A 19614-nucleotide genomic window follows, 5' to 3' on the forward strand; every position below is an offset into this window, starting at 1 on the left:
TGAAATTAATATTCAGCCAACACAGCTTTCGGCCCCCATCCCTCTCCAAAAAGGACCAGATAAAAATACTCACATATGATCACAATAGAGAATGCAAAACCAAATGTAACTTGAAGAATACTGTCTTAACTTCATCAATGATCAACAAGGCATTTCATTTGAGACTCTCTCCAATGCCAGCAAATCCTCAACTGTTAGTTTAGATCAAGGGTGTTAAACATATGGCCCACAGATCCAGGTCATCTGGCCCACAGCTTTGATGCGGCAGAGGAGGGGAGAACAGGCATTCCTTTGGCTATAGCCAACTGCCCAGGCGAGAGCTGGAGCACTGGAGCCCCAGAAGCATTGCAAGATGAAGCCTGACATCACAATTTGCTCCCAATGGCAGCCAAGCACCCAAGCAACAGCTGCAGTGCTGGAGCCCCAGTGGGAAGAGGCCTGATGCTGTGGCTTGTTTCTGTGGCAGTAGCCAAGTGCCCAGGATGCCAGGCCTCTTTCTATTAGGTCCCAGAGAACGAGTGGGGTGGGACAGGGGTGATCTGTGGGATGGCCTATGGTGCCAGCCCTATACCATTAGTTTGGCCCATGGATGATCTCATATCATTCAGCTGGCTTGTGGGGACAGGTAAGTTTGACATCCCTAGTTTAGAATAACAGATTAAACGACTTTGTTGATCATCACCTCCATCTCTTCCCTTACAGCTCATTTTACAGAGCTTTGTTAAATCTTGTATTTGTGTAAACTATTTGTAAATTAATAAATATTACAAAAAAGCAAGTGTACAGAAAACTCTGTCCAGACTGCATTCCCTTCCAAATCTTCACATAGAAAACAAGAACTCCAGTCTCACCTTTACTGTGCTGGCGGCAAATAGCTGTGAGACTTTTTTTTTTGATACAAACAAAGGATGACACCCCACTAACAGTTGCTACATTAGCTCAGGTAGCAGAAGTTTGTAGGAAAACTCTATTGTTCACCAGTGGGGCTGAAACCTGTATGCATGTCAAAAATTCAGTCTGTTTCTTAAAAACACTAGGTATTCTTTCTTATACACAGTAAGTGAAATGTAAGTTTTTAAAGCTGGTAAGCATTTCCTAATTTTTTAGTCAAGATATGCATAGGCAAGCTGAATTCTGGCATTACTAAATTTGGTCTGCTTAATTGTTTGCATCACAATGCAGTCTTTAGTTAAACAATCACTTATTGCTCCCCACCCTGCCAGTGAAACTCCTGTCCAATTCATCTTCAGATCCATCCCATGCATTGAATGCTACACAGATCCTAGGTATGATAATACTCAAGGGAAAGCAATAACCTTAGTTTTGGTATTTCCTAACGTTTGAACGTTTGACTTTGCAACCCTTATACCCATAACCTAGTTTAGGCTGTAATATAATTAAACACAGTAACTGCATATCTTAGAGTTATAGTGGCTAGGGACAGAAATTGCACATAAACCAGTTTAAGATACATATTGAAACCAGTTTAAATTAATTGAAAAATTAGAATATGAAACAGAAAACCTTAAGAAACTGAGAAAAGGACCCTTCCTTGGTCAAAAGTATTATTGCTTCCACTGCTTTATCAAGTGACCATTGTATATATAAAATCTATGGCAGGAGTCAGCAACTTATGGCCTGCAAAGCCAAGACTTCTGTGACCTTTCAGCTTGTGGGGGAGGGGGCAAAAACCAGGGAGGAGGAGAAGACGGGACCCAGGGCTTCACCAGTGTGGCAGCCAAGTCAGAAGGGCTGGCATGCCTTAGACTGAGCTGGATAATCTGTCCTCACTGTTTGTGAACCACTGCAAACCCCTGGTCTGTGGTACACAACAACGTGTGAAAAGAGCAAGTTTATAGACTATCAGTTAGTATAGCAAAGTCATCTACCACCACTTTTTAATATAAGTTAGATAATTTCATTTTCCTATTTATTAAACTATGAATGCCATGACACTTGGTACTTATATCAAAATGAAAATACACACCATAATGTATGGTATCACATACCATTGCTAACATGACAAAATATTAAGCAGTCAAACTCAAAACTCATGTAACAATACTCTTACTCTTCTTTCTTCCTTTATGAAAACTTCTGAGCACATGGTTGGCCATTATGATAACACGTAAACCATCTTCCTGTATACGTTATACACAAATATTCAGCTATAAACCTTGTCTCCAGGTTGGAATAGCTCTGCAGGGATAAAAAAAAAAAAAGAACTGCAATTAACTACGTTTAAAAACAAACAAACAAACCCATGTCTATCCATATCCAAGATGACACCCAATAGTCAGATTCTATACATGGAAAAATTATAAATTAGTTATCATTTTCCATGTATGAAACCTAATTATTAGAGGACTGTCTTAAATATGTTCCGGTGGGGGACAGGTGATGAGGGGGACGGTAGCAGGACAAGCAGTGGAGGAGAAGGGGGAGCATGAAATAGGGCAGGGCGTAGGGGAGGTGATAAGGGGAAAGCAGCGGTAGAAGCAGTAGAGGCAGGTGATATGGAGGCAGGCACCTTGCCCCCTGCAACTTATGACCTCTTGTGCCTTCCCCCTTTTTCAGCCTCAAGCCCCCACCCTCCTTTCCCCCATGGCACTTCTATCCCCCTTGGGTCCCTGCCCTCCCTCCCTCACTAAAGCATCTATACTACCCACCTTTGCTCCAGTGCCAACAGGCTCTTTTCCCACTGCAGCCCAAGACATAGGCAGCTGGAACAATACAAGCACCAGCATCTGGGTGGGAGCCCAGGGGCTGCATATCAACCCCTCATGGGTTGCATACGGTCCATAGGTGCCCAGTTGGATAGCCCTGAATTAACTGAATCAGAGAGGCAGAAGCTTTGGTGAGCAAGAGCTCACTGCAAGAAGTGGGTGACTTAGCATAGCTGCAGCCTTCTAAGCAGCCAGGGGACAGAGTCAGTATTACTGCTAAGTGGCTGGACTGGGGCCCTGTTCCACACCTCTAGGCTGCAGCAGGGACAGAGCCTGCCAGCACCAGAACAAAGGTAAGGGGGATGGGGCAGAAGCAGCATGGGAAGAGATGAAGGCCAGAAGATGGTAGAGGTAAAGCGGGGGGGCTAGGGGGTGATCAGGCAGTAGATCTGGCTTGAGCCCTACCTAGGGTTGGGTCCAGAGCCTGAACTGCAGCAGCTGCCCACCCCTTACTTCCTCATAATCATTTCATATTCAGTTCCAAGTTGAGGGACTTTTCTCCCCACCCCCATGTTAAATGAGGGGGGAATACTTCAATACTTTATCTTAGAATCGAGTAAATAGTTTTCTTCTTTCTTACCTACGTGGAATGTGTAAAAGTGGCTTTGCACCAGTGGGACCAATCTCTTTTGTGTGTTCCTCCCAACCCTTTGTAGGTTTGTACAATCTGGATGGGTCTCTGGTTACGTGAACTTCAACCTTTCAACAGTATATTTTAAAAAAATAGTAATCAGTACCTTTTCATTAGCTAGATCTCTAGCATAAAAGCAGTGTGTGTTTGATTTTCCTTAGAAGACATGCGGCAAGTGTTATTAGTGAAAAGAGACTTTGACCTCAGAGACCAAATGTGGCTTAATGCAATACTGAAGCATTTACTCTATGTGGTTACAAACGGGAACAGTGACTGCTTCAGTGCACAGATAAAACCACTTAAAATTGAGAGTCTTGCATATAAGTCTTCTGTAAATTCTCAAAACGATGATTCGGCATGAACATCAGCTACCAAGTAGTCAGCATCTTTTAGAATAAATGTAATCAAATAACTTTAGACAGGCATATATTTGATCTGTTTTTGCTGATATTTTGCCATCTTTATATGCTTTTAACATACTATTACAAATCTCTCTCAAATGAAAAATTAACTCTCGCTCCTTTGTTAACAAAACGTTTATGTTGTATTTTCCTTGTTAAAAAAACCTGATTTTTCATAGCATTAGGGATGGGGAGGATTAACAAACAAAACAATCAATGGTAGTTATAATCAATTCAATGAGAGAGAGAGAAAGAGCATGCGAAGGCAACAGATAAAAAGCTCTTTAAAAATATATTTCAAGCACAAGAATATTTCTCAGACTAATAGAAAAGTTCAGTCAAATAATCCTATACATATGTCTGTTACCTTTTCTCTTAATTTTGCTAATCTTTTTTCTTTTTCTAGTTTTTCCTCTTCTTTAACTTGCTTTTCTAGCATCTTGAGCTCAAGTTTATGCAGATCCTGAAAAATATACTCTGGATGAAATGTGTATCGAGTACTTTTTGTAACATAAAACAAATCATGTCAAAGCACCAATGGCATTTTTAAACTTTATTTAGTAATGAATCTAGCTTACAGAATAACAGATCCAACATTAAAGCGCACATCCAGTCCCTCCAAATTTACACAAAAGCAGATACCAATCTCCCACCAACAGTGCTACCACAGCTAAAATCAGTGTCTGTGGAAGTGTTGCGTTCCTTTCTCCTTCCCAATCCCCAACAGCTCCCCAGTGCCTCTGTTGAAGTAAAGCTTTTGTGTTTCTTCATTGTTAATATAATAATTAACCCCCTCCTCCACCCCAGAACTCGACACAATATAAATCCCGCTATCCTCCATTAAACTTCTACCCCCAAATCTAAAATCCATTCCAAATTCATTCCCAAGTGTTCTCTCATAGAACTTGCACCTCAATATTCAAAAAAGTTCCTATAATTTTCTGGTTTGGAAGTAAATTTTTAAATTTTTTTTTAGCAAATTCCAGAAATTCTCACCAGATTGCCAAATAAGAAACTTTCTGCTTTCTACCCTGTAGAACCCTGACTTGATAGGACAGCTTTTCCGTTACTAAAACTTCCCAAAATTTTTTATGCCAGCCTGTGATTTTAGCAGTGTTGCTTACCTTCTAGTGTTGCCTTTACAACTGTAATTCTTGCAGCCACCAGAAGACAAAAGTGATCAATGCCCTATGACATTTATACGTTGTTGAAACTCAGGAAGGTTCAATAGGAACATTAAGGGGTTATCTGATAGCTGGCATCCTGTTATTTCCCTCACTGTGTCTCCAACCTTCTTCTAGAACAGTTTAATTTTGGGACATCATCTACCACATGTGGTAGAATCCTCCCAAACTGACCACACTCCCTCCAACCTTTGCCTTTCTAAATGCATTTAATTTTTTGAAGCGGGGACAGATACCATCAACATAGGATTTTAAAATATTTTTCATTTATTATTGTGCAGATGGATGTATAAGGACCATTGTTCCAGACAGTACGAATTTCTTCCCATTCTTCAGTACTAATTTCTGATCCAATGGGATCAGCCTATTTCACAGCATTGGCATTTTCATATGATCAAAAAAAATCAGCTTCAAATGTTTTTCATTCCTAATGTTACAATGCAGAATTAAATTACTCTGGAGAGTTGCTTACACAAGTTTATCTTCTTCAAACAAACTACTGTAACCTTTGACATTGCATCACTATATAGTCTCTTTATTTAATATCCATTCTTTAAGAAAGAAAAATTGAAGCAGATGATGACAGTGGGAATGCCCTTATTCAGCAGCTTACTTAAGCTTATGATAAACTTTTCGGTAGGTACATGGCCTTACTAAAGCCAACGAGACTATTCTTTTCATAGTTTCATAGTTACTTTTACATAAAATGAAATGTGCACAAGTACTTTGCTGAACTTAGACCTTAAAGAAAAGCAACAGAACACAATTTAGGATGGTTTAGATAGGGATGACTGTGCTTTGAAGTAGGGGATTGGAAACAATGATCTTGTTAGGTCCATTCAAGCCCTAGTTCTCTGTAATTTAGACCAGGGCTGTCCAACTTCAGCATGGCCAAGGGCCACACACTGTGGGGTATCCCCCCCGACCCTCTTGCAGCACTGCGCAGCTCCTTGCTCCCAATGCACAGCAGTGGGAGAAGTAAACCTCAGGGTCCATGGGTCACATGTCCTTAACTACTCACAAGCCTGTGTGGCATGCAGACCATATGCTGGCTCCTAGCATGCCACATGCGACCTGTGAAGTGCGAGTTGGATGGCCTTCATTTAGACAAAACAATGGATTATTTGCAGGACACAGAGCTACCTTCCAACAGATGTGCCTAGTGATTCTAAAAACAGAACTTAAGACTTATTGATAATCAATTATCAAGTGTCTTACACTTTCTAATACCATATGTAAAAAATAAAATTACTCACTCGCTCTTGAAACTTAGAAATTTCTTCTGCAGCAAGTCTCTTCTTCTCTTCCCTTTCTGCCTCCTCTCTCTTCTCTTTTTCAAGCCTCTGGAGCTCCTCCTTTTCCTTCTTCTGTAATGTGTATTCTTCTAACACTAGCTTCAACTGGAACTGCCGCTGGCGCTCTTTTTCCTGTTTCTTCTGCTTCTCTTTTTCTTCTTTCAATTTAGATGCTTGCTTCATTGCAAATTCAATTGCTTTATGTTGTTTCCATGCTTCAACTGCTGCTTGTCGCATTTTTCTTTCCTCCTCTGCTTTCTGTTTCTTAACTTCATCATGTTGAAGATGTGCTGTCCTTAGAATTTCTTCTGACTTCTCCTTCTGCTTTAAGATTTCATCTTTTTCTTGTTGCTTCTTCTGTTTCCACTTTTGGATAGACTTCAAGAGAAAAGTAAGAAAAACATTAATTTTGTTTTATAAAAATCTTACAATTCCCATAACAATTCTATCATTCCTAAATGAGACAGAATGGACAAAAATGTAGTCTAACAGCAGAACTAAAAGAGGTAGAAATTAATCTCTGACATAGCTCTTTTTCTATTTCTGCAAATTATTTAACTACTACATCTTAATTTTTTCATGTGTAAATGGAAACAGTTTTTATCTAACTGCCACAGGCATGCCTGAGGATTAATATCTAAAATAAGTTGAATATATCCTTGGCTAGCTAACATCAATGTCTTTGCGCCTGGATAAATATTTAAGTAAATAAGATTGGAGTAAGCTTCCCAAGCCACCAAATCCAGTCCCTTGCATTCACAGACTACCATTTAACCCAGAAATACATAAAAAAAACTGTTCACCCCAAACCTTCATGCACAGGATTCAACACAAAAATACCAACCACACTCTACAACTGCTATATGTAACAAGCAGGACAGACGAAAGTAAGCAACCTCCCTAAATACCTTAGTTTCTTAAAAGTTAGCCCTGCTGAAGTCCAAAACCCTCGCTGTATATTTCTGTGCATCCTGAAATTCAAGTTGAACCGAATCAACTCACAATTGCTTGATCCCACAGCCAGATCATCTAATGTCCTCAATACTGGAAACTACATACAAGACTTTTGTTGTCCATATTACCACCAGTTCAGCCTCCCCTCCCTCCCTCCCTCCCTCCCCGCCTTTTAAAAAAAATATTAATTACCATGCGGGAGACTCAAGTTCAGAGCTACCTCAAAATTTCTATATTCCAAACAAGTGGGAACCAAGCATATTCCATTTCTACATAGGCATTTCCACAAGCCATTGTGTCTTGTTTATTTAGAAAGATCCTTCCTCAAAGTTTGCACAATATAGGAATGTAAATACTGTTTAAAAATTATCCATTTAACCTCATCTAATTATATTGATTAAACAGTTAACCAATAGTACAGCAGCTTGAACACAGCTGCTGCTGGGAGCTAATCCCTAGGACTTTTAAGGGGAGGAAGTGGGGGAAAGGAGGTGGTGGTGGTGAGCCCTGCCAGACAACACAGTGCACATGAAGCTGTGGGCAGCACAGCAGGCAAAGGGCTTCCCCAGCCCACTGCAGTTGCTGGTACACTGGGAGAGAGCACCCCTGAACGAGAAGCTAATTGCATAATTGATAAGTCATTAGGCCGCCCACTGTTTTCCTCTTTAATCTCACAGGCTATGGGTATTACTTCCCCCTCAACCCTCCTCATCACTCTTCCCTGTCTCCTGCCTTCCCAGCCGTCTTCCTGTCCCCGAGGCACCGTACCACTTCCCTTCCCTGCTGGATTGCACCCCATGCTAAACATTAATGGTAATGCATTATCAGTATAAATATACTTATCATTTAAATGTCTAAACGTTTAACCTTTCACGTCCCTAGTACAATGTACTCTACAATTTGTACAGTGCCTAACACAATGGATTCCCATTCTTGTTTGGTATTTTGGACTACTACAACTATGATTAATGATAATAATACATTAAATATATGTTTGACCAATAAATACACCACTACAACATGTGCCAAGAGCATCATCTTTAAAACAGCATTTGCAGAGTGAAGTACTAGAGAACCTGTTTTGTTTACCACCTGTGGGAAAAATGCTGCATCTGCTGTAACAGCTAGGGAAGCAGACAGAAGCAGGTAGGTCTGTATTTTCAAAAGCTAAAACCATTTTTAAAAATATTCAAAAAATATTCAAAATTCTCTTACCTCTTTTTTTCTTTCCTGTAATATCTGGAATTCTTGATACCATTCCTCATGCTGTAGAATATCCTCTTTTGTTCTTCCAGAGAGACACTCAAGAACTTCATCTATGTAGGATGCCCTTCCTTTATGTTTTGTCCATATTTGCAAAAAGAGTTGATGATCATAATCATCCCAGCCTCCTTGTCGTCCTCCTGATCGCTGAAGGAATTTTTCAAATTCTACTACTTCTTCAGGCAGATGATTTTGTAGCGTTTTATCCACTGAAATCTTACCTGATGGCAATTGGAAAACCCTTTCTGCTGCTGTGCTACCCAATGCCCACATCTCAATTTTTTTCTCTAATGCACTGAGCTCATTAGTAGCAATCTTCTCCTCCTTCAGAAGTTCTTCATATCTAAAAGGCAAGATAAAATTAAAATAACACCCCCCCATCATCCATGCATCCACAGGAAATAATCTCTGGATTTTCTTAATTCCCAGACAAAAATCTACTTTTAAGATAATGCAGATACATAAGTAATTTAGGTTAAAATACATTATGGAGAGACTTTACTGAAACACTATAAGCCCCTGAAATTCAGTTAAGGATCAAAAGAAATAGAGGTGGAACACGTACAGTTAGGGCACTCAGAACAGTAATTCTTTCCTGTTGTAGTGCCAAAGACGCAACAAAAGAAAATGACATGCCTTCAAAAACTAGATGACTATCATGTAGAACTCCATACTGAAATGCCTTTATGGCTACTGTGTAGTATCACCACATACACTTAGAGGTATGACATTAATCTTTCCCTAAATAAAATCTAATTTTAAAGATGTTTTCAATATGTCTTTACTTACCAGATAAATTATAAAAAAAAAAATTAGAGAAACTGGATGGAAAAAAGGAACAGGAATATGATTTATGGGATAGTGTCACTTTTAGGTGTTGTAGGGCTTCGGCCCTTTCTTGGTAGGTGCCTTGCTCCCAAGTGACATCAGGGTGAGAGAAGGCTCCGGTGCCATGTAGTTGGTTCGGGTGCTGCTCCTACTCGTCTGCCATGTCCTTGATGTTCTTTATTGGGGAGGCAGTTCCCTGCAGGTGGCTCCAAAGCGAGGAGATCTCGACCCCGGTCTTTCTTCGGGGGGCTCCAAACCTCCCCTTTAACACACCCTCAGCACATCCATGGCCTTGGGCAAATGCTGCATCCTGCAGTTCTTCACCTGGACGATCTTGTCTCATCCACACTGCCTCAGAATGGGTTGGGTCTTCCCAGCCAACGCAATCTTCCCTGTGGCTCGTCCCTCAACTTCGGGCCGGCTGGGGCAACTAAAACTTCCCCAGCTTGAGGCTGCCTGTAACTAAAAATGAACCCAACAGAAAGTGTCTGGCCTCCGCCAGCAGGCCTCTGGGATCCTGTGTCCCAGTGCCCACTTGGTCACTCAGGGAGGGGTGGGAGAGAAGAAGAAGGGGAACTCGTCCATTCCTTCCCCCCTAGTAGTTGTGGGGCCAGGCAGCTGCCCTGTGCCGCACCCTGGTCAGGCTCCCTCGAGCAATTGCCCCGAGGTCCTGGTTGACCTGTAGCCAATCTCCTATTCTTCACGAATAGGTGAGGCTTGTAATTTCCATGCAGGGCTGTGCCTTCTCCTTTGCTGAGCTGTCCAAGAGGGCTAGCAGCTCCCTGCTGCCATCCCCAGCCAGCAGGAAGCTGGAACCAAACCCGAGTTCCCTAATGGGGCACCAGTGTCCTTTCCAGGTGTTCCTTGGTCCCCAAGGCTTGTGCTCCTTATCCTCTGCCGGAGTCTTCTGGCAGATGCTCTGCTCCACTCCCCCACACTCAGGGCTTGTGTTTCCCGGCTCTGCAGCTGGCATCTCCCAGCTGGTGTCCCGCTCTTCCCTTGCTGGCCGGCTAGCTATGTTCCCAGCTGCCTTTTGAGCAGCCCAAGCCTATCCAAAGCCCCGCCCCCACCAATTGCCGATATGCAGGCTCAGGCAGCTCCGGAATTGCAGAGCCTGCATTGGTGTTTCTTCTCAGCCGCTGCTCCTTTGGACCCCTGTGGGTCTGGGACACCCTAGAGGGGCTTTTACTTTTCCTCTCACAGATAGGATGAGACTATGTTAATATATTTAATTTTACCACTTTTAGCTTTGTGCAACCAATTTTCAGTTATATCAAGCTTATAAAAGCATGCCGTTTATGAAATGAAGCATCTAGAAACATACATTTGTCTCTGCTCTTCTTTAAAAGCATTTATTGTATTTTCAACTTCTTCCATCATTTCTCGGAGCTTTTCAACAACTACAAAAACCAAAAAAAGAAGCAAGTATCACTTTCCCCATACAGGTTTCCCTCGATTTATGCAGGTTCTTTATATGCAAATTTACTCTTACGAGATAAGCAAATTTAGATCCATAATTCGTTATATGCGAGGTAAATTCGCTCTTATGCGATCAGCATAGACCCCCCTGCCCCAAGCAGGTAAGTCTGTGAGGGAAGGAGAAAGGGCCACAGCCCCACTCATCCCAGCTCCAGCTGTAGCGGCCTTGGGAGCAGCCGGCACCAGCTGCCTGCAGCCACTGGGCCGCACCATGCTCTGCCCATCCCCCCCACACCTGAACTCCACTTGTCTGCACCTCTGCTCCTGGGCTGCGCTGCACTGTGTCCTGGTGCAGGCAGCTGGTGTAGGCTGCTCCCTGGGCTGCTCCAGCACAGGCTGGGGCAAGTGTGGACAAGCGGAGCCCCAGGTGGTATGGGAGCGGCAGTCACCCCAGCCTCTGCTGCAGCGGCCCCAGGAGCAACTGACACCAGCTGCCTGTAGCTGCTGGGCTGCACCGTGCCCCGAACCCCCCAGGGCTCTGCCTGTCCCCACTCACCCCAGCTCCTGCTGCAGAAGCCCCAGGAGTGGCCAATGCCAGCTGCCTGTAGCTGCTGGGCTGCACCGTGTCCTGGTGTGGGCAGCTGGCCCCAGCAGCTCCCTGCACTCACCCCAGGCAGCTGCCGCCAGAGCTGGGGAGCTGCTGGCACCAATTGCCCGCACCAGGACACCGTGTAGCCCAGCAGCTACAGGCAGCTGCAGCTGTGGCGAGTACCGTGCCCCGCACTGCCCAGGGCTCCACTTGTCCGCAGTCACCCCAGCCTGTGCTGGAGCAGCCAACACCAGCTGCCTGCACCAGGTCATGATGCAGCCCAGAAGCTACAAGCAGCAAGCATCAGCCGTTCCCCGGGCTGCTGCAGCAGGAGATGGGGTGAGTGGGGACAGGCAGAGCCCTAGGGAGTTGGGGGCACAGTGCAGCCAAGGGGTTACAGGCAACTAGTGTCAGCCACTCCTGGGGCGGCTGCATCCAGGGCTGGGGTGAGTGCTGCTCTGCTCCTTCTGCTTTGCTGCCTTGTGCAGTCCCAGGAGCAGTACCCCTCCCTGCACTCATTCCCTACTCCTAGCCTCACTCTCTCCTTCATCGCCATTGGAACTTATCCCTATTTGTTACACTGTAAAGTAGGTCCACTTTATGCAAATTTGATTTATGCGCCACTCTCCGGGAATGCATGTACTGTATAAGTCGAGGGAAACCTGTAGTTCAATTCAGAGAGTGCTTTCCACACTTTCCTGTGGATTAGAATTAGCTTTTTTTGAATTAGAGACAAATACTGAAACGGGTAACACCCAATTTCCTCAATGCAACTAAAATAATGAATTAACAAACTACTGCTGATATGAAGGAATTCTTTATCAGTACTGACAGAGCATGCTGCTGTTCTGATGAATATGTACGTTTTTATTTGTCTTCACCCTTCTCCACCAGATACTAAAAATAGGTATATGTCAGGTTTAGCAAAAAAAATAAAATAAAATAAAACAAAACTCAAACTGGTCTGTTAGGCACTTACAATTTTGGATTCAGCAACATTAACAATTACAAAATGTTCCTGGTACTAAGACAGTGATCTAAGGAAATGGGAATGTGTGCTGAAGCACCCTATACAAATTACTGGGGGGAAATTAGATGACTCCAAGAGATGATTAAGAGGGCCTAGACACCAAGTAGGTGAGATAACAGGAAGACCTATATGAAACACTAAGCACAGAAAGTGCTCTAAAACCCTATACTTTTAGAGTTTACGTGTCCGATTCAGGTGACACATTAGATGCCTTCAGCCCCTTGGATTCCAGTCTCAGGTGCCTTATAATGGCAGTGTAACTACCTGATGTGTAACAGCCTATTAAAGCACTCAAAGGAAACTGATTACCTGGGTCATAGCTCCCTACCCCACAAAGTCTAAGGGGTTCAAGCCTACATCTCTTAAATCAGCAACCTGGAAAACAGGCAGAGCCAGCCAAGAATGGGGTCAGAACAAAAGTAGAAAAAGAGGGATACAGAATTGGTATTAGGGCATCCAGCAAAAGAGGGAGGGAAAAATTCTGGTTCCCTACACCTGGACTACTTATGCATATTATATTAGGCAGCCACTGGATTTAAAAGAACACAGAAATTACCCTGAGATCAAAGGCAGGATATGGTGTAAAAACAAGCTGATTAAGTTGATACAATTCATCATCCAAATAAGGCCTTAGTTTAGTTTTTATGCTCATTCATGCCTTGGAAGCCCTGTTGACAGTTCTCCAGAGACAGCAACTTGATTTTGTGTCACAGATACTTGTAGATAAAAAGTGAGTAAGATTAACATATGTAACATAAGCATCATAAAGCCTCCAGCTGGTAAGAGATTTCTATCTCCAGTCTGTGTTACATTAGAGCTGGTAAGCTATGGGTGAACAGCTTTCCCATTACCAACACTCCAGGTGTTCAAGGAATTCAATGCTGAATGTGCTTCATTCATTCTCTATAAAACATTCCACTTTTTAACAGCAATCTGGTTTGCTTAAATGTAACCTGCCTTTATGTTGGTTTAATGCCCCATCACAGATGGCAGAAAGATATAATGCTATATCCACATTCCAAAGATATATCAATTAAACTTAATTGTTTATTATAACTCAAAAAGAATGACAAGGATGCTAGCACAGGAAGTGCCACGTTCCAACGGCCTACAGAAACTCATGCCTATTCCAAGGAAAAACAGTCCCAGTGACTTCTGGGAGCCTCAGCTCTTTCTTTGCACTCCCCTGCCTTTGAAGTTTTAGAGAAGGAAAAACAGACTAGAGAAAGGACATCTTGAATCTGTAGTTATACATCCTGTTACAATTAACTGAGGATATGAATGTTTTGTTTAAAAAAGTATTTTAAAGTTCATCAACAAAACTTACATTCTGGAGTAGGCTTTACATCTTTTAACTGGCACTGAAGTCTCTTAACATTATGATGTATTTTTGATAGCTGTTGCTCAATTTTAGCTCCTGTGGAGGAAGTATAAGAAAAAAAAATGGTAATGTTTAACAGTTTCATTGTGCATCAAATTCAAACTTCCTATGCCGGCTCTCTCTAACGACATGAAAGTCCCGTTTACATGCAACTTAGGAATTCTGAATGATCTCACAATTCCACATCACTGAATACTGCAGAGTATGTGGAATCAACCACATGCTATAGGATTGTCACAAAATTCCTCTGCTAGGGGCAATGCATTGTTTTAAGCTTTGGTGGCTCCCATTCAAATAGCTATATCCCTACTTAAACCAGTTTTCTCCAACCTCTTGGCAGAGGCCCAAGGTTTAGCAAGCAGGACATTTTCAAACGAGAACAAAGGACACTTTCTGTTAATGCTGGGTCTTGAAAAACACAAATCTTATGAGTATGGTAGCAAGGGACATTCAGAGGCACCTCAGAGACACAGAGGGCTAACTGCTTTGTTTAACTAAAGGAACAGGTGAGGAAGGTGAAAGAGTTGCACAAGAGAGACAGCTCCTCCATTATTCTAAAAGCCTTGTGCAAGAGAAGGACCCAAGGGTTGTTAGAAAAATCTGGCCCAAGCCCAAATGATGATCCAGAGAGGTAAGGAAATAGAAATGTACAGGTTTTTCTTTGGTCTAAATCTTTATTTACTTCTTGTCCTAGCTACAAAAAAGTTATCATTCTGAGCCTGTAATAAAAGGTGCAGGTACACAACACAGTTCCACTGGTATTGCCATGTTTTCTCATGTATAATATACCCTCCAAATATAATGCATGCCCTCTTTTTGGAAGGTCCCCCCCAAAAAAGGGGGAAAAAATCTTATCTTGAAGTGCAGGCAACTACCAGAGGTTTGGGGGCTACATAGTGGGCCTGGGGGCCAGGACCTGATCTGAAGCCATGGTAATTAATATTGCCACCATTCCCTTTTCCTTCTCCCCACAAATTTCCAGACCTGTGAGAAGCCCTTTTTCTCATGTATAATGCATATACCAATTTTCTCCAGCTGGTTTTGGGGAAAAAGATGCAGAATGTGTGAGAAAATACAGTACCTGCCTTTATGTAAGTGTAAGTTGGGAGCAGGCATACAACAAGCAGCCCTACCCCAGTAAAAGTCACTTCAGTCTAGAGTAACGGTACCTCAGGAAAGTCGTAAGTAATTATACACTGGTGTAAGTTACTCCAGTGTACAGGTCACATGTCCACACTGTTCATTTCATGCTGGGATAGCCTCAGTGCACACAGGTATTACTGGTTCTCCACTACATGGTTCATGGTACTGTAACAACATCTACAGCAGAGTTAAAAGAGCTGGTTAACCAGCTCTTCCAGTCAGCAGTACAACTTTCATGAACATATAAGCCAATGTAAGTTACATCTTTGTAAATGTGTCATGTGCCCACACCAAAGTTTGTGCATCTGTTTTTCAAATGAAGAGGTGAATAGTAAATAGAGAATAGTAAATAGAGAATGCATATGAGGATGGTGTTCTGGGAAAGCGTATACTTAAAATTACTGATTAGTCTGCGGGCTATGGCAACTGCACTGTAAGGTCCTATTCCCTGAAAGTTGTAACAGAGTCTGTGCCTAGAATATGTGCAAGAGCAGCCAAGGGAAGAAACAGGACTATTGAAGGAAAGTTTAAATGCGCAAGACTCCAGTGACGTAACACAGCAACTTGGTAAGTGTCAAGCTGGGGCAGGTTTCCAACATTCTCAAAGCCCTAAATTGTGTAACCCTTTGTTTCAAATCTTCCTGTTATCCTTAAAGCATGCATTCCTAGTCCAATATCACTACCCCTTTCATCTTCATCTTCCCTTTCTAACTGTAGCACCCTCTTGGAACCTTTTTGCCTAAGTACCTTCTAAATATTTATTTTTATCTTAAAGCCATGCAGAGAAGAAAAAGTATATATCAGGGGTCGGCAACCATGCAACCCAGCTGACACCATGGGCCACCATTCCCCTTCAGTGACAGTGAGCATAGGCTGTAGCAAGGAAGAGCAGCCTTCCACAGGGGCTGCAGCAGCTGGCTAGAGCAGCCAGAGCTGATTGACAAGCCATTAGCAAAATGCAGACTAGATCAAGAGCTGGGGAATAGTCATGCCCTTAGGGAAGTGCAGACCACACCCAACCCCTTTGCAGGCTGAATCTGCCCTATGGTCATAGTTGGCAACCCCTGGTATATAGGATAGGGGAAAAAAAACCCACCATCAAAGAAGTGCAAACTTTACTATGTAAAATGATCTTACTAGCATCTTCCCTTTGCCTTCCTTTTCCCTTTTCAGCTTGGGCTCTTTAGACTGACATACTATGCAGTTTGTCATGTTTGCTTGAATTCTTGCTAGGGAAGGTAATGTGTTTGCCATCCCATAATTTAGGTGAGCAAAATATTTTCAACAAATAGAAAAAATTTGCCACAAAGGTGATCACAGTCACAAAGCATCCTAAACCTCAAATTTATAGGTATGACCTGAATTTCATCACGCTGCTCCACTACCAATAATAATTAAGCATTCATTGGAATAGAGAGTGGAACCCCAGTGTCTCATCTCCCAAGTGTCCTAACCGCAAGGACGCAGTGGCACCACTCCTTTTTGCTTTCTGTATCATGACTCAGAACCTACACAAAGAAAAACAGCTCTGAAAAGAGAAAAATGAGAGAGACCCTCCTCAGAACACCCTCTGATGAGAATTCAGGTGTTATCCTTGCAGCTCGTAAAATTCCTTAGGGTAGAAAAAAAAAACTACACTCAGGCCTCCTGTACCCTGGTGAATTCTCTAATGACTGAACTGCTGGATATTTCCTTAATGGCTCTTAATTTCATTTGCTTTTCTTACATTTTAAAAGGGCCCCAAAACGAAGGATTTCTTCTGGGTCTAATGGTATGCTTCATATCTAACAAAATAATATTGATCATCTTTTCACTTAGGCAAGAAAAATGAAAATGGTTACAATCTGGTTTGTTTCAAACCAATTTTTAAATGATTTTTAAGCTTGAGAACGGAATAAAAAATTCATTCTTTGCATAGCACAATTCAAAAGTATTTGCAATGAGCCAACGATCTGCAGTCTACCCAACAACAGGTAAACCTTTTACTAGATCTATCCTCTCAAAATCTGAAATACGCATTAGATTATTTGGCACTTGTATTCTTTAGCGCCCTTCTCTTTACTTCAAAGATTTGGCATATCCAGACACTTGTCCACAAAGCACTGTGGGAGACTTTTAGACTCCTTAATTATTTGTGCTGCTGTCATAAGCTTATTGCACCCTAGGGCAGAGGCTCACAAACAAATTATTGCAAGGCTAACAAATTTTATAGGAAGAGTATAAACAGAATCCACAGGCTGGATCTGGCCCACAGAGTCATGTCATTCAGCTCAAAGAGTTCCTAGGATGCACCAAGAACTTGAGAGCAGTGCCCACTGCCAAATTCCAGGGCACAAGAGTCCTGTTTGGTACTTGCTTTAGTGGTGAGGCAAGCAATGGCTGTGTTAGCTCTGGTGGCTCCCTGACCCAACACAACAGCCACCATCACCACTTGGCCTGCCCCTGGAGATGGGTCCAAATCCAGCCCTCAAGGCCAAACAAATTTGACACCCCAGCCTTACGTCACATCAACTGTTCAGCAGTAACTGAGCATTTGCATACTCCTACCCCATGCTAAATTAAAAGTTACCTCAAACAAAAGCTGTTTTCAGTCTTGCCCTATTCCCAATCCATCTGTGTGTTACCACAGATCAAGTCTCAAAAATTCCTAACACTAATATCAGTAGTACAATGGAACAAGCTGCCTAAGGAAGCTGAAAATCTTGTTTGTTAGAGATTTTTCAAGAGAGGCTAAATACACATTTATCCAGGATCATTTATGAACAAAGGATCCTGAATCTGTGCAGGGTGCTGGACTAAATATATGGTGAGGTTCCTTCAAGCTCTATGAGCGTAAGTTCTGCTTTACTATGGGGCAAGATCATGCACACAGAAGATGAGCAGTAGAATTTCCAGCTTCCGTGACCTTAAATTTTTCAACTAAATACCCTCAGTTAAGCTGCATTACATCTTGTTAGGTTTACTTTAACAGATCCCTGATATGAATGGTTTCCTAAAGCAATTTTACAAAGACTGGATATTCACTATACTCTGGATGCAAGACTGCTTAAAAATGGCTAATAATAGTAAATATTGAAATAATGCAGTTCTTACTGCTCCTTATAAAAAGCACATAAAAGTATTTTCTACATTATCATCAGAATTCACTTCCTGCTTTGCTTTGTTCTATGAGTTAATAAACCACTTAGGGGAGTGACTATGGGGAAGCAAACAAACTGCGTTACTTTCAGCTTTTCTGCCATTAGTCATTTTATGTTCCAGTTCTTCCAGTGTGCTGTATTCCATCCTGAAATCACTCTTCTTGCTGTAGAGATGGCCATTTTTGTCTTTTTCTACAGTTGCAAATCTGAAACAAAAAACTTATGCAACTGAAATCTCATTTTAAAATAACTGAAGACTAACAGAAAATAAAAATCTGTGGTCATAATCATTAACACTTAGAAATCAGCTACAAGAGCACAGACTAGTTCTCTTTATTTTTTGATGCAATAAAGCGAGTTTCATTTAATGTTACAGACAACAAGTACATCCTTACAGAATGTAACAGCTCTATGAAGGGAACATTAATCAAAATAACTCCTTTCAACCTACCTTGTAATTAGTGTGTTATCACACCTCCAACAAATATTTTGTTAATCCAAAATGTACGCACCATTTTCTGGGCCTGGAGAAGTACATGGCTTCATTTGCTTTGTACTTAACATCCATTGCTCTAGGAGTAGCCACCACAACATATCTTACATGGATAGAGAATAGCAATCCCACCTTGCAAGATGTTGGGATTTTAAACAGAAGCACACCGATATAATTGGTGGCATATCGAATCGACTCCGATAACAGGAACATTAATGTTATGGTCAATCGTCTTTTTTTGGCTGGTGTAGCGAATAATGTCACCAATAAATGCCGCGTGCATGCGGCCAGGAATGCAGCCCAGCAGCTTGGAGGGCAGCATCTGGCTGGTAAATCTGTGAGGGGAAGGGGCAGGGGGGGAGGGAAAGGGCATGGGAGGGGCAGTTCGAGGCCCCAGTGGTGAGGGAGGGAGTGAGGCAGGGGCAGGCACTGCCCAGCCAGGGTGGCGAATGAGACCCCAGGACAGGACACAGGGCAGAGCTGCAGGTGACTTGTCCAAGGAATGCGGGGAAGGCATGGGGGGCATGTGCCCCCCAGATTTATGTGCAAGACAAAGGCGGGCCAGGGGCTGCATTAGCCTCTTCCCAGTAAGGGTGCTCGGCCAGGGCTGCGCTCAGGGTGGGTGGCAGCACCAGTGGGAGGGGTGGCTACGAGGAATTTTGGGGGGGCCAATGCCCACTCCATAGCCACTCCTCCCAGCACTGCCCATCCCACCTGCAGCCCTGGCCCAATCTCCCTCCACGCCTGGAAGAGACCAACACAGCCCCTGGCCCCAAGCCCAGTGGAAAGCCCACCCCTGCCCTGCACACAAGTCCAGGCAGCACATGCCCCCCATGCCTCCCCTAGGGGTGTGCACAGCAGCAGGGAACCATCCTCCCTAGCCCCCCTCCCCACCAACGAGCCACCTGCACCTCTACCCCACGCCCTACCCTGGGATCACATTCACCACCCTGGCTAAACAGTGCCTGCCCCTGCCCCACTCCCTTCCTCACCACCGGGGCCTCAATCTGCCCCGCCCCCCCGTACTTCTTTTCCCTCCCACAGACTTACCGGCAGGACGCTGCTCTTCAAGCTGCCCGGCTGCATTCCTGTAAATCAGCCATCAGATCAGTATCAGCCGATATGGCTGATTAATAA

The 19614-nt window shown here is 43.1% G+C and overlaps 1 protein-coding gene across 3 annotated transcripts in view; it reads right to left on the reverse strand.

The window, feature by feature from the left end:
• Positions 1 to 1881: 1881 nt before the first annotated feature.
• CCDC112 (coiled-coil domain containing 112) overlaps positions 1882 to 19614 on the reverse strand; it is a 111428-nt gene continuing 93695 nt past the window's right edge. For all 3 annotated transcript variants that reach the window (XM_090038400.1, XM_090038399.1, XM_090038398.1), the window contains 8 exons: positions 18069 to 18190; positions 13648 to 13737; positions 10607 to 10682; positions 8407 to 8797; positions 6199 to 6615; positions 4126 to 4221; positions 3307 to 3425; positions 1882 to 2199 (listed from right to left, as the gene is read on the reverse strand). In XM_090038400.1, coding sequence (XP_089894526.1) covers positions 2169 to 2199; positions 3307 to 3425; positions 4126 to 4221; positions 6199 to 6615; positions 8407 to 8797; positions 10607 to 10682; positions 13648 to 13737; positions 18069 to 18190 — 1342 coding nt within the window. In that variant the 3' untranslated portion in view covers positions 1882 to 2168. The remainder of the gene's footprint in view (positions 2200 to 3306; positions 3426 to 4125; positions 4222 to 6198; positions 6616 to 8406; positions 8798 to 10606; positions 10683 to 13647; positions 13738 to 18068; positions 18191 to 19614) is intronic.

This window comes from Crocodylus siamensis, chromosome 3, assembly GCF_052110815.1.
Source record: "Crocodylus siamensis isolate JL-2025a chromosome 3, ASM5211081v1, whole genome shotgun sequence".
Classification (NCBI taxonomy): domain Eukaryota; kingdom Metazoa; phylum Chordata; order Crocodylia; family Crocodylidae; genus Crocodylus; species Crocodylus siamensis.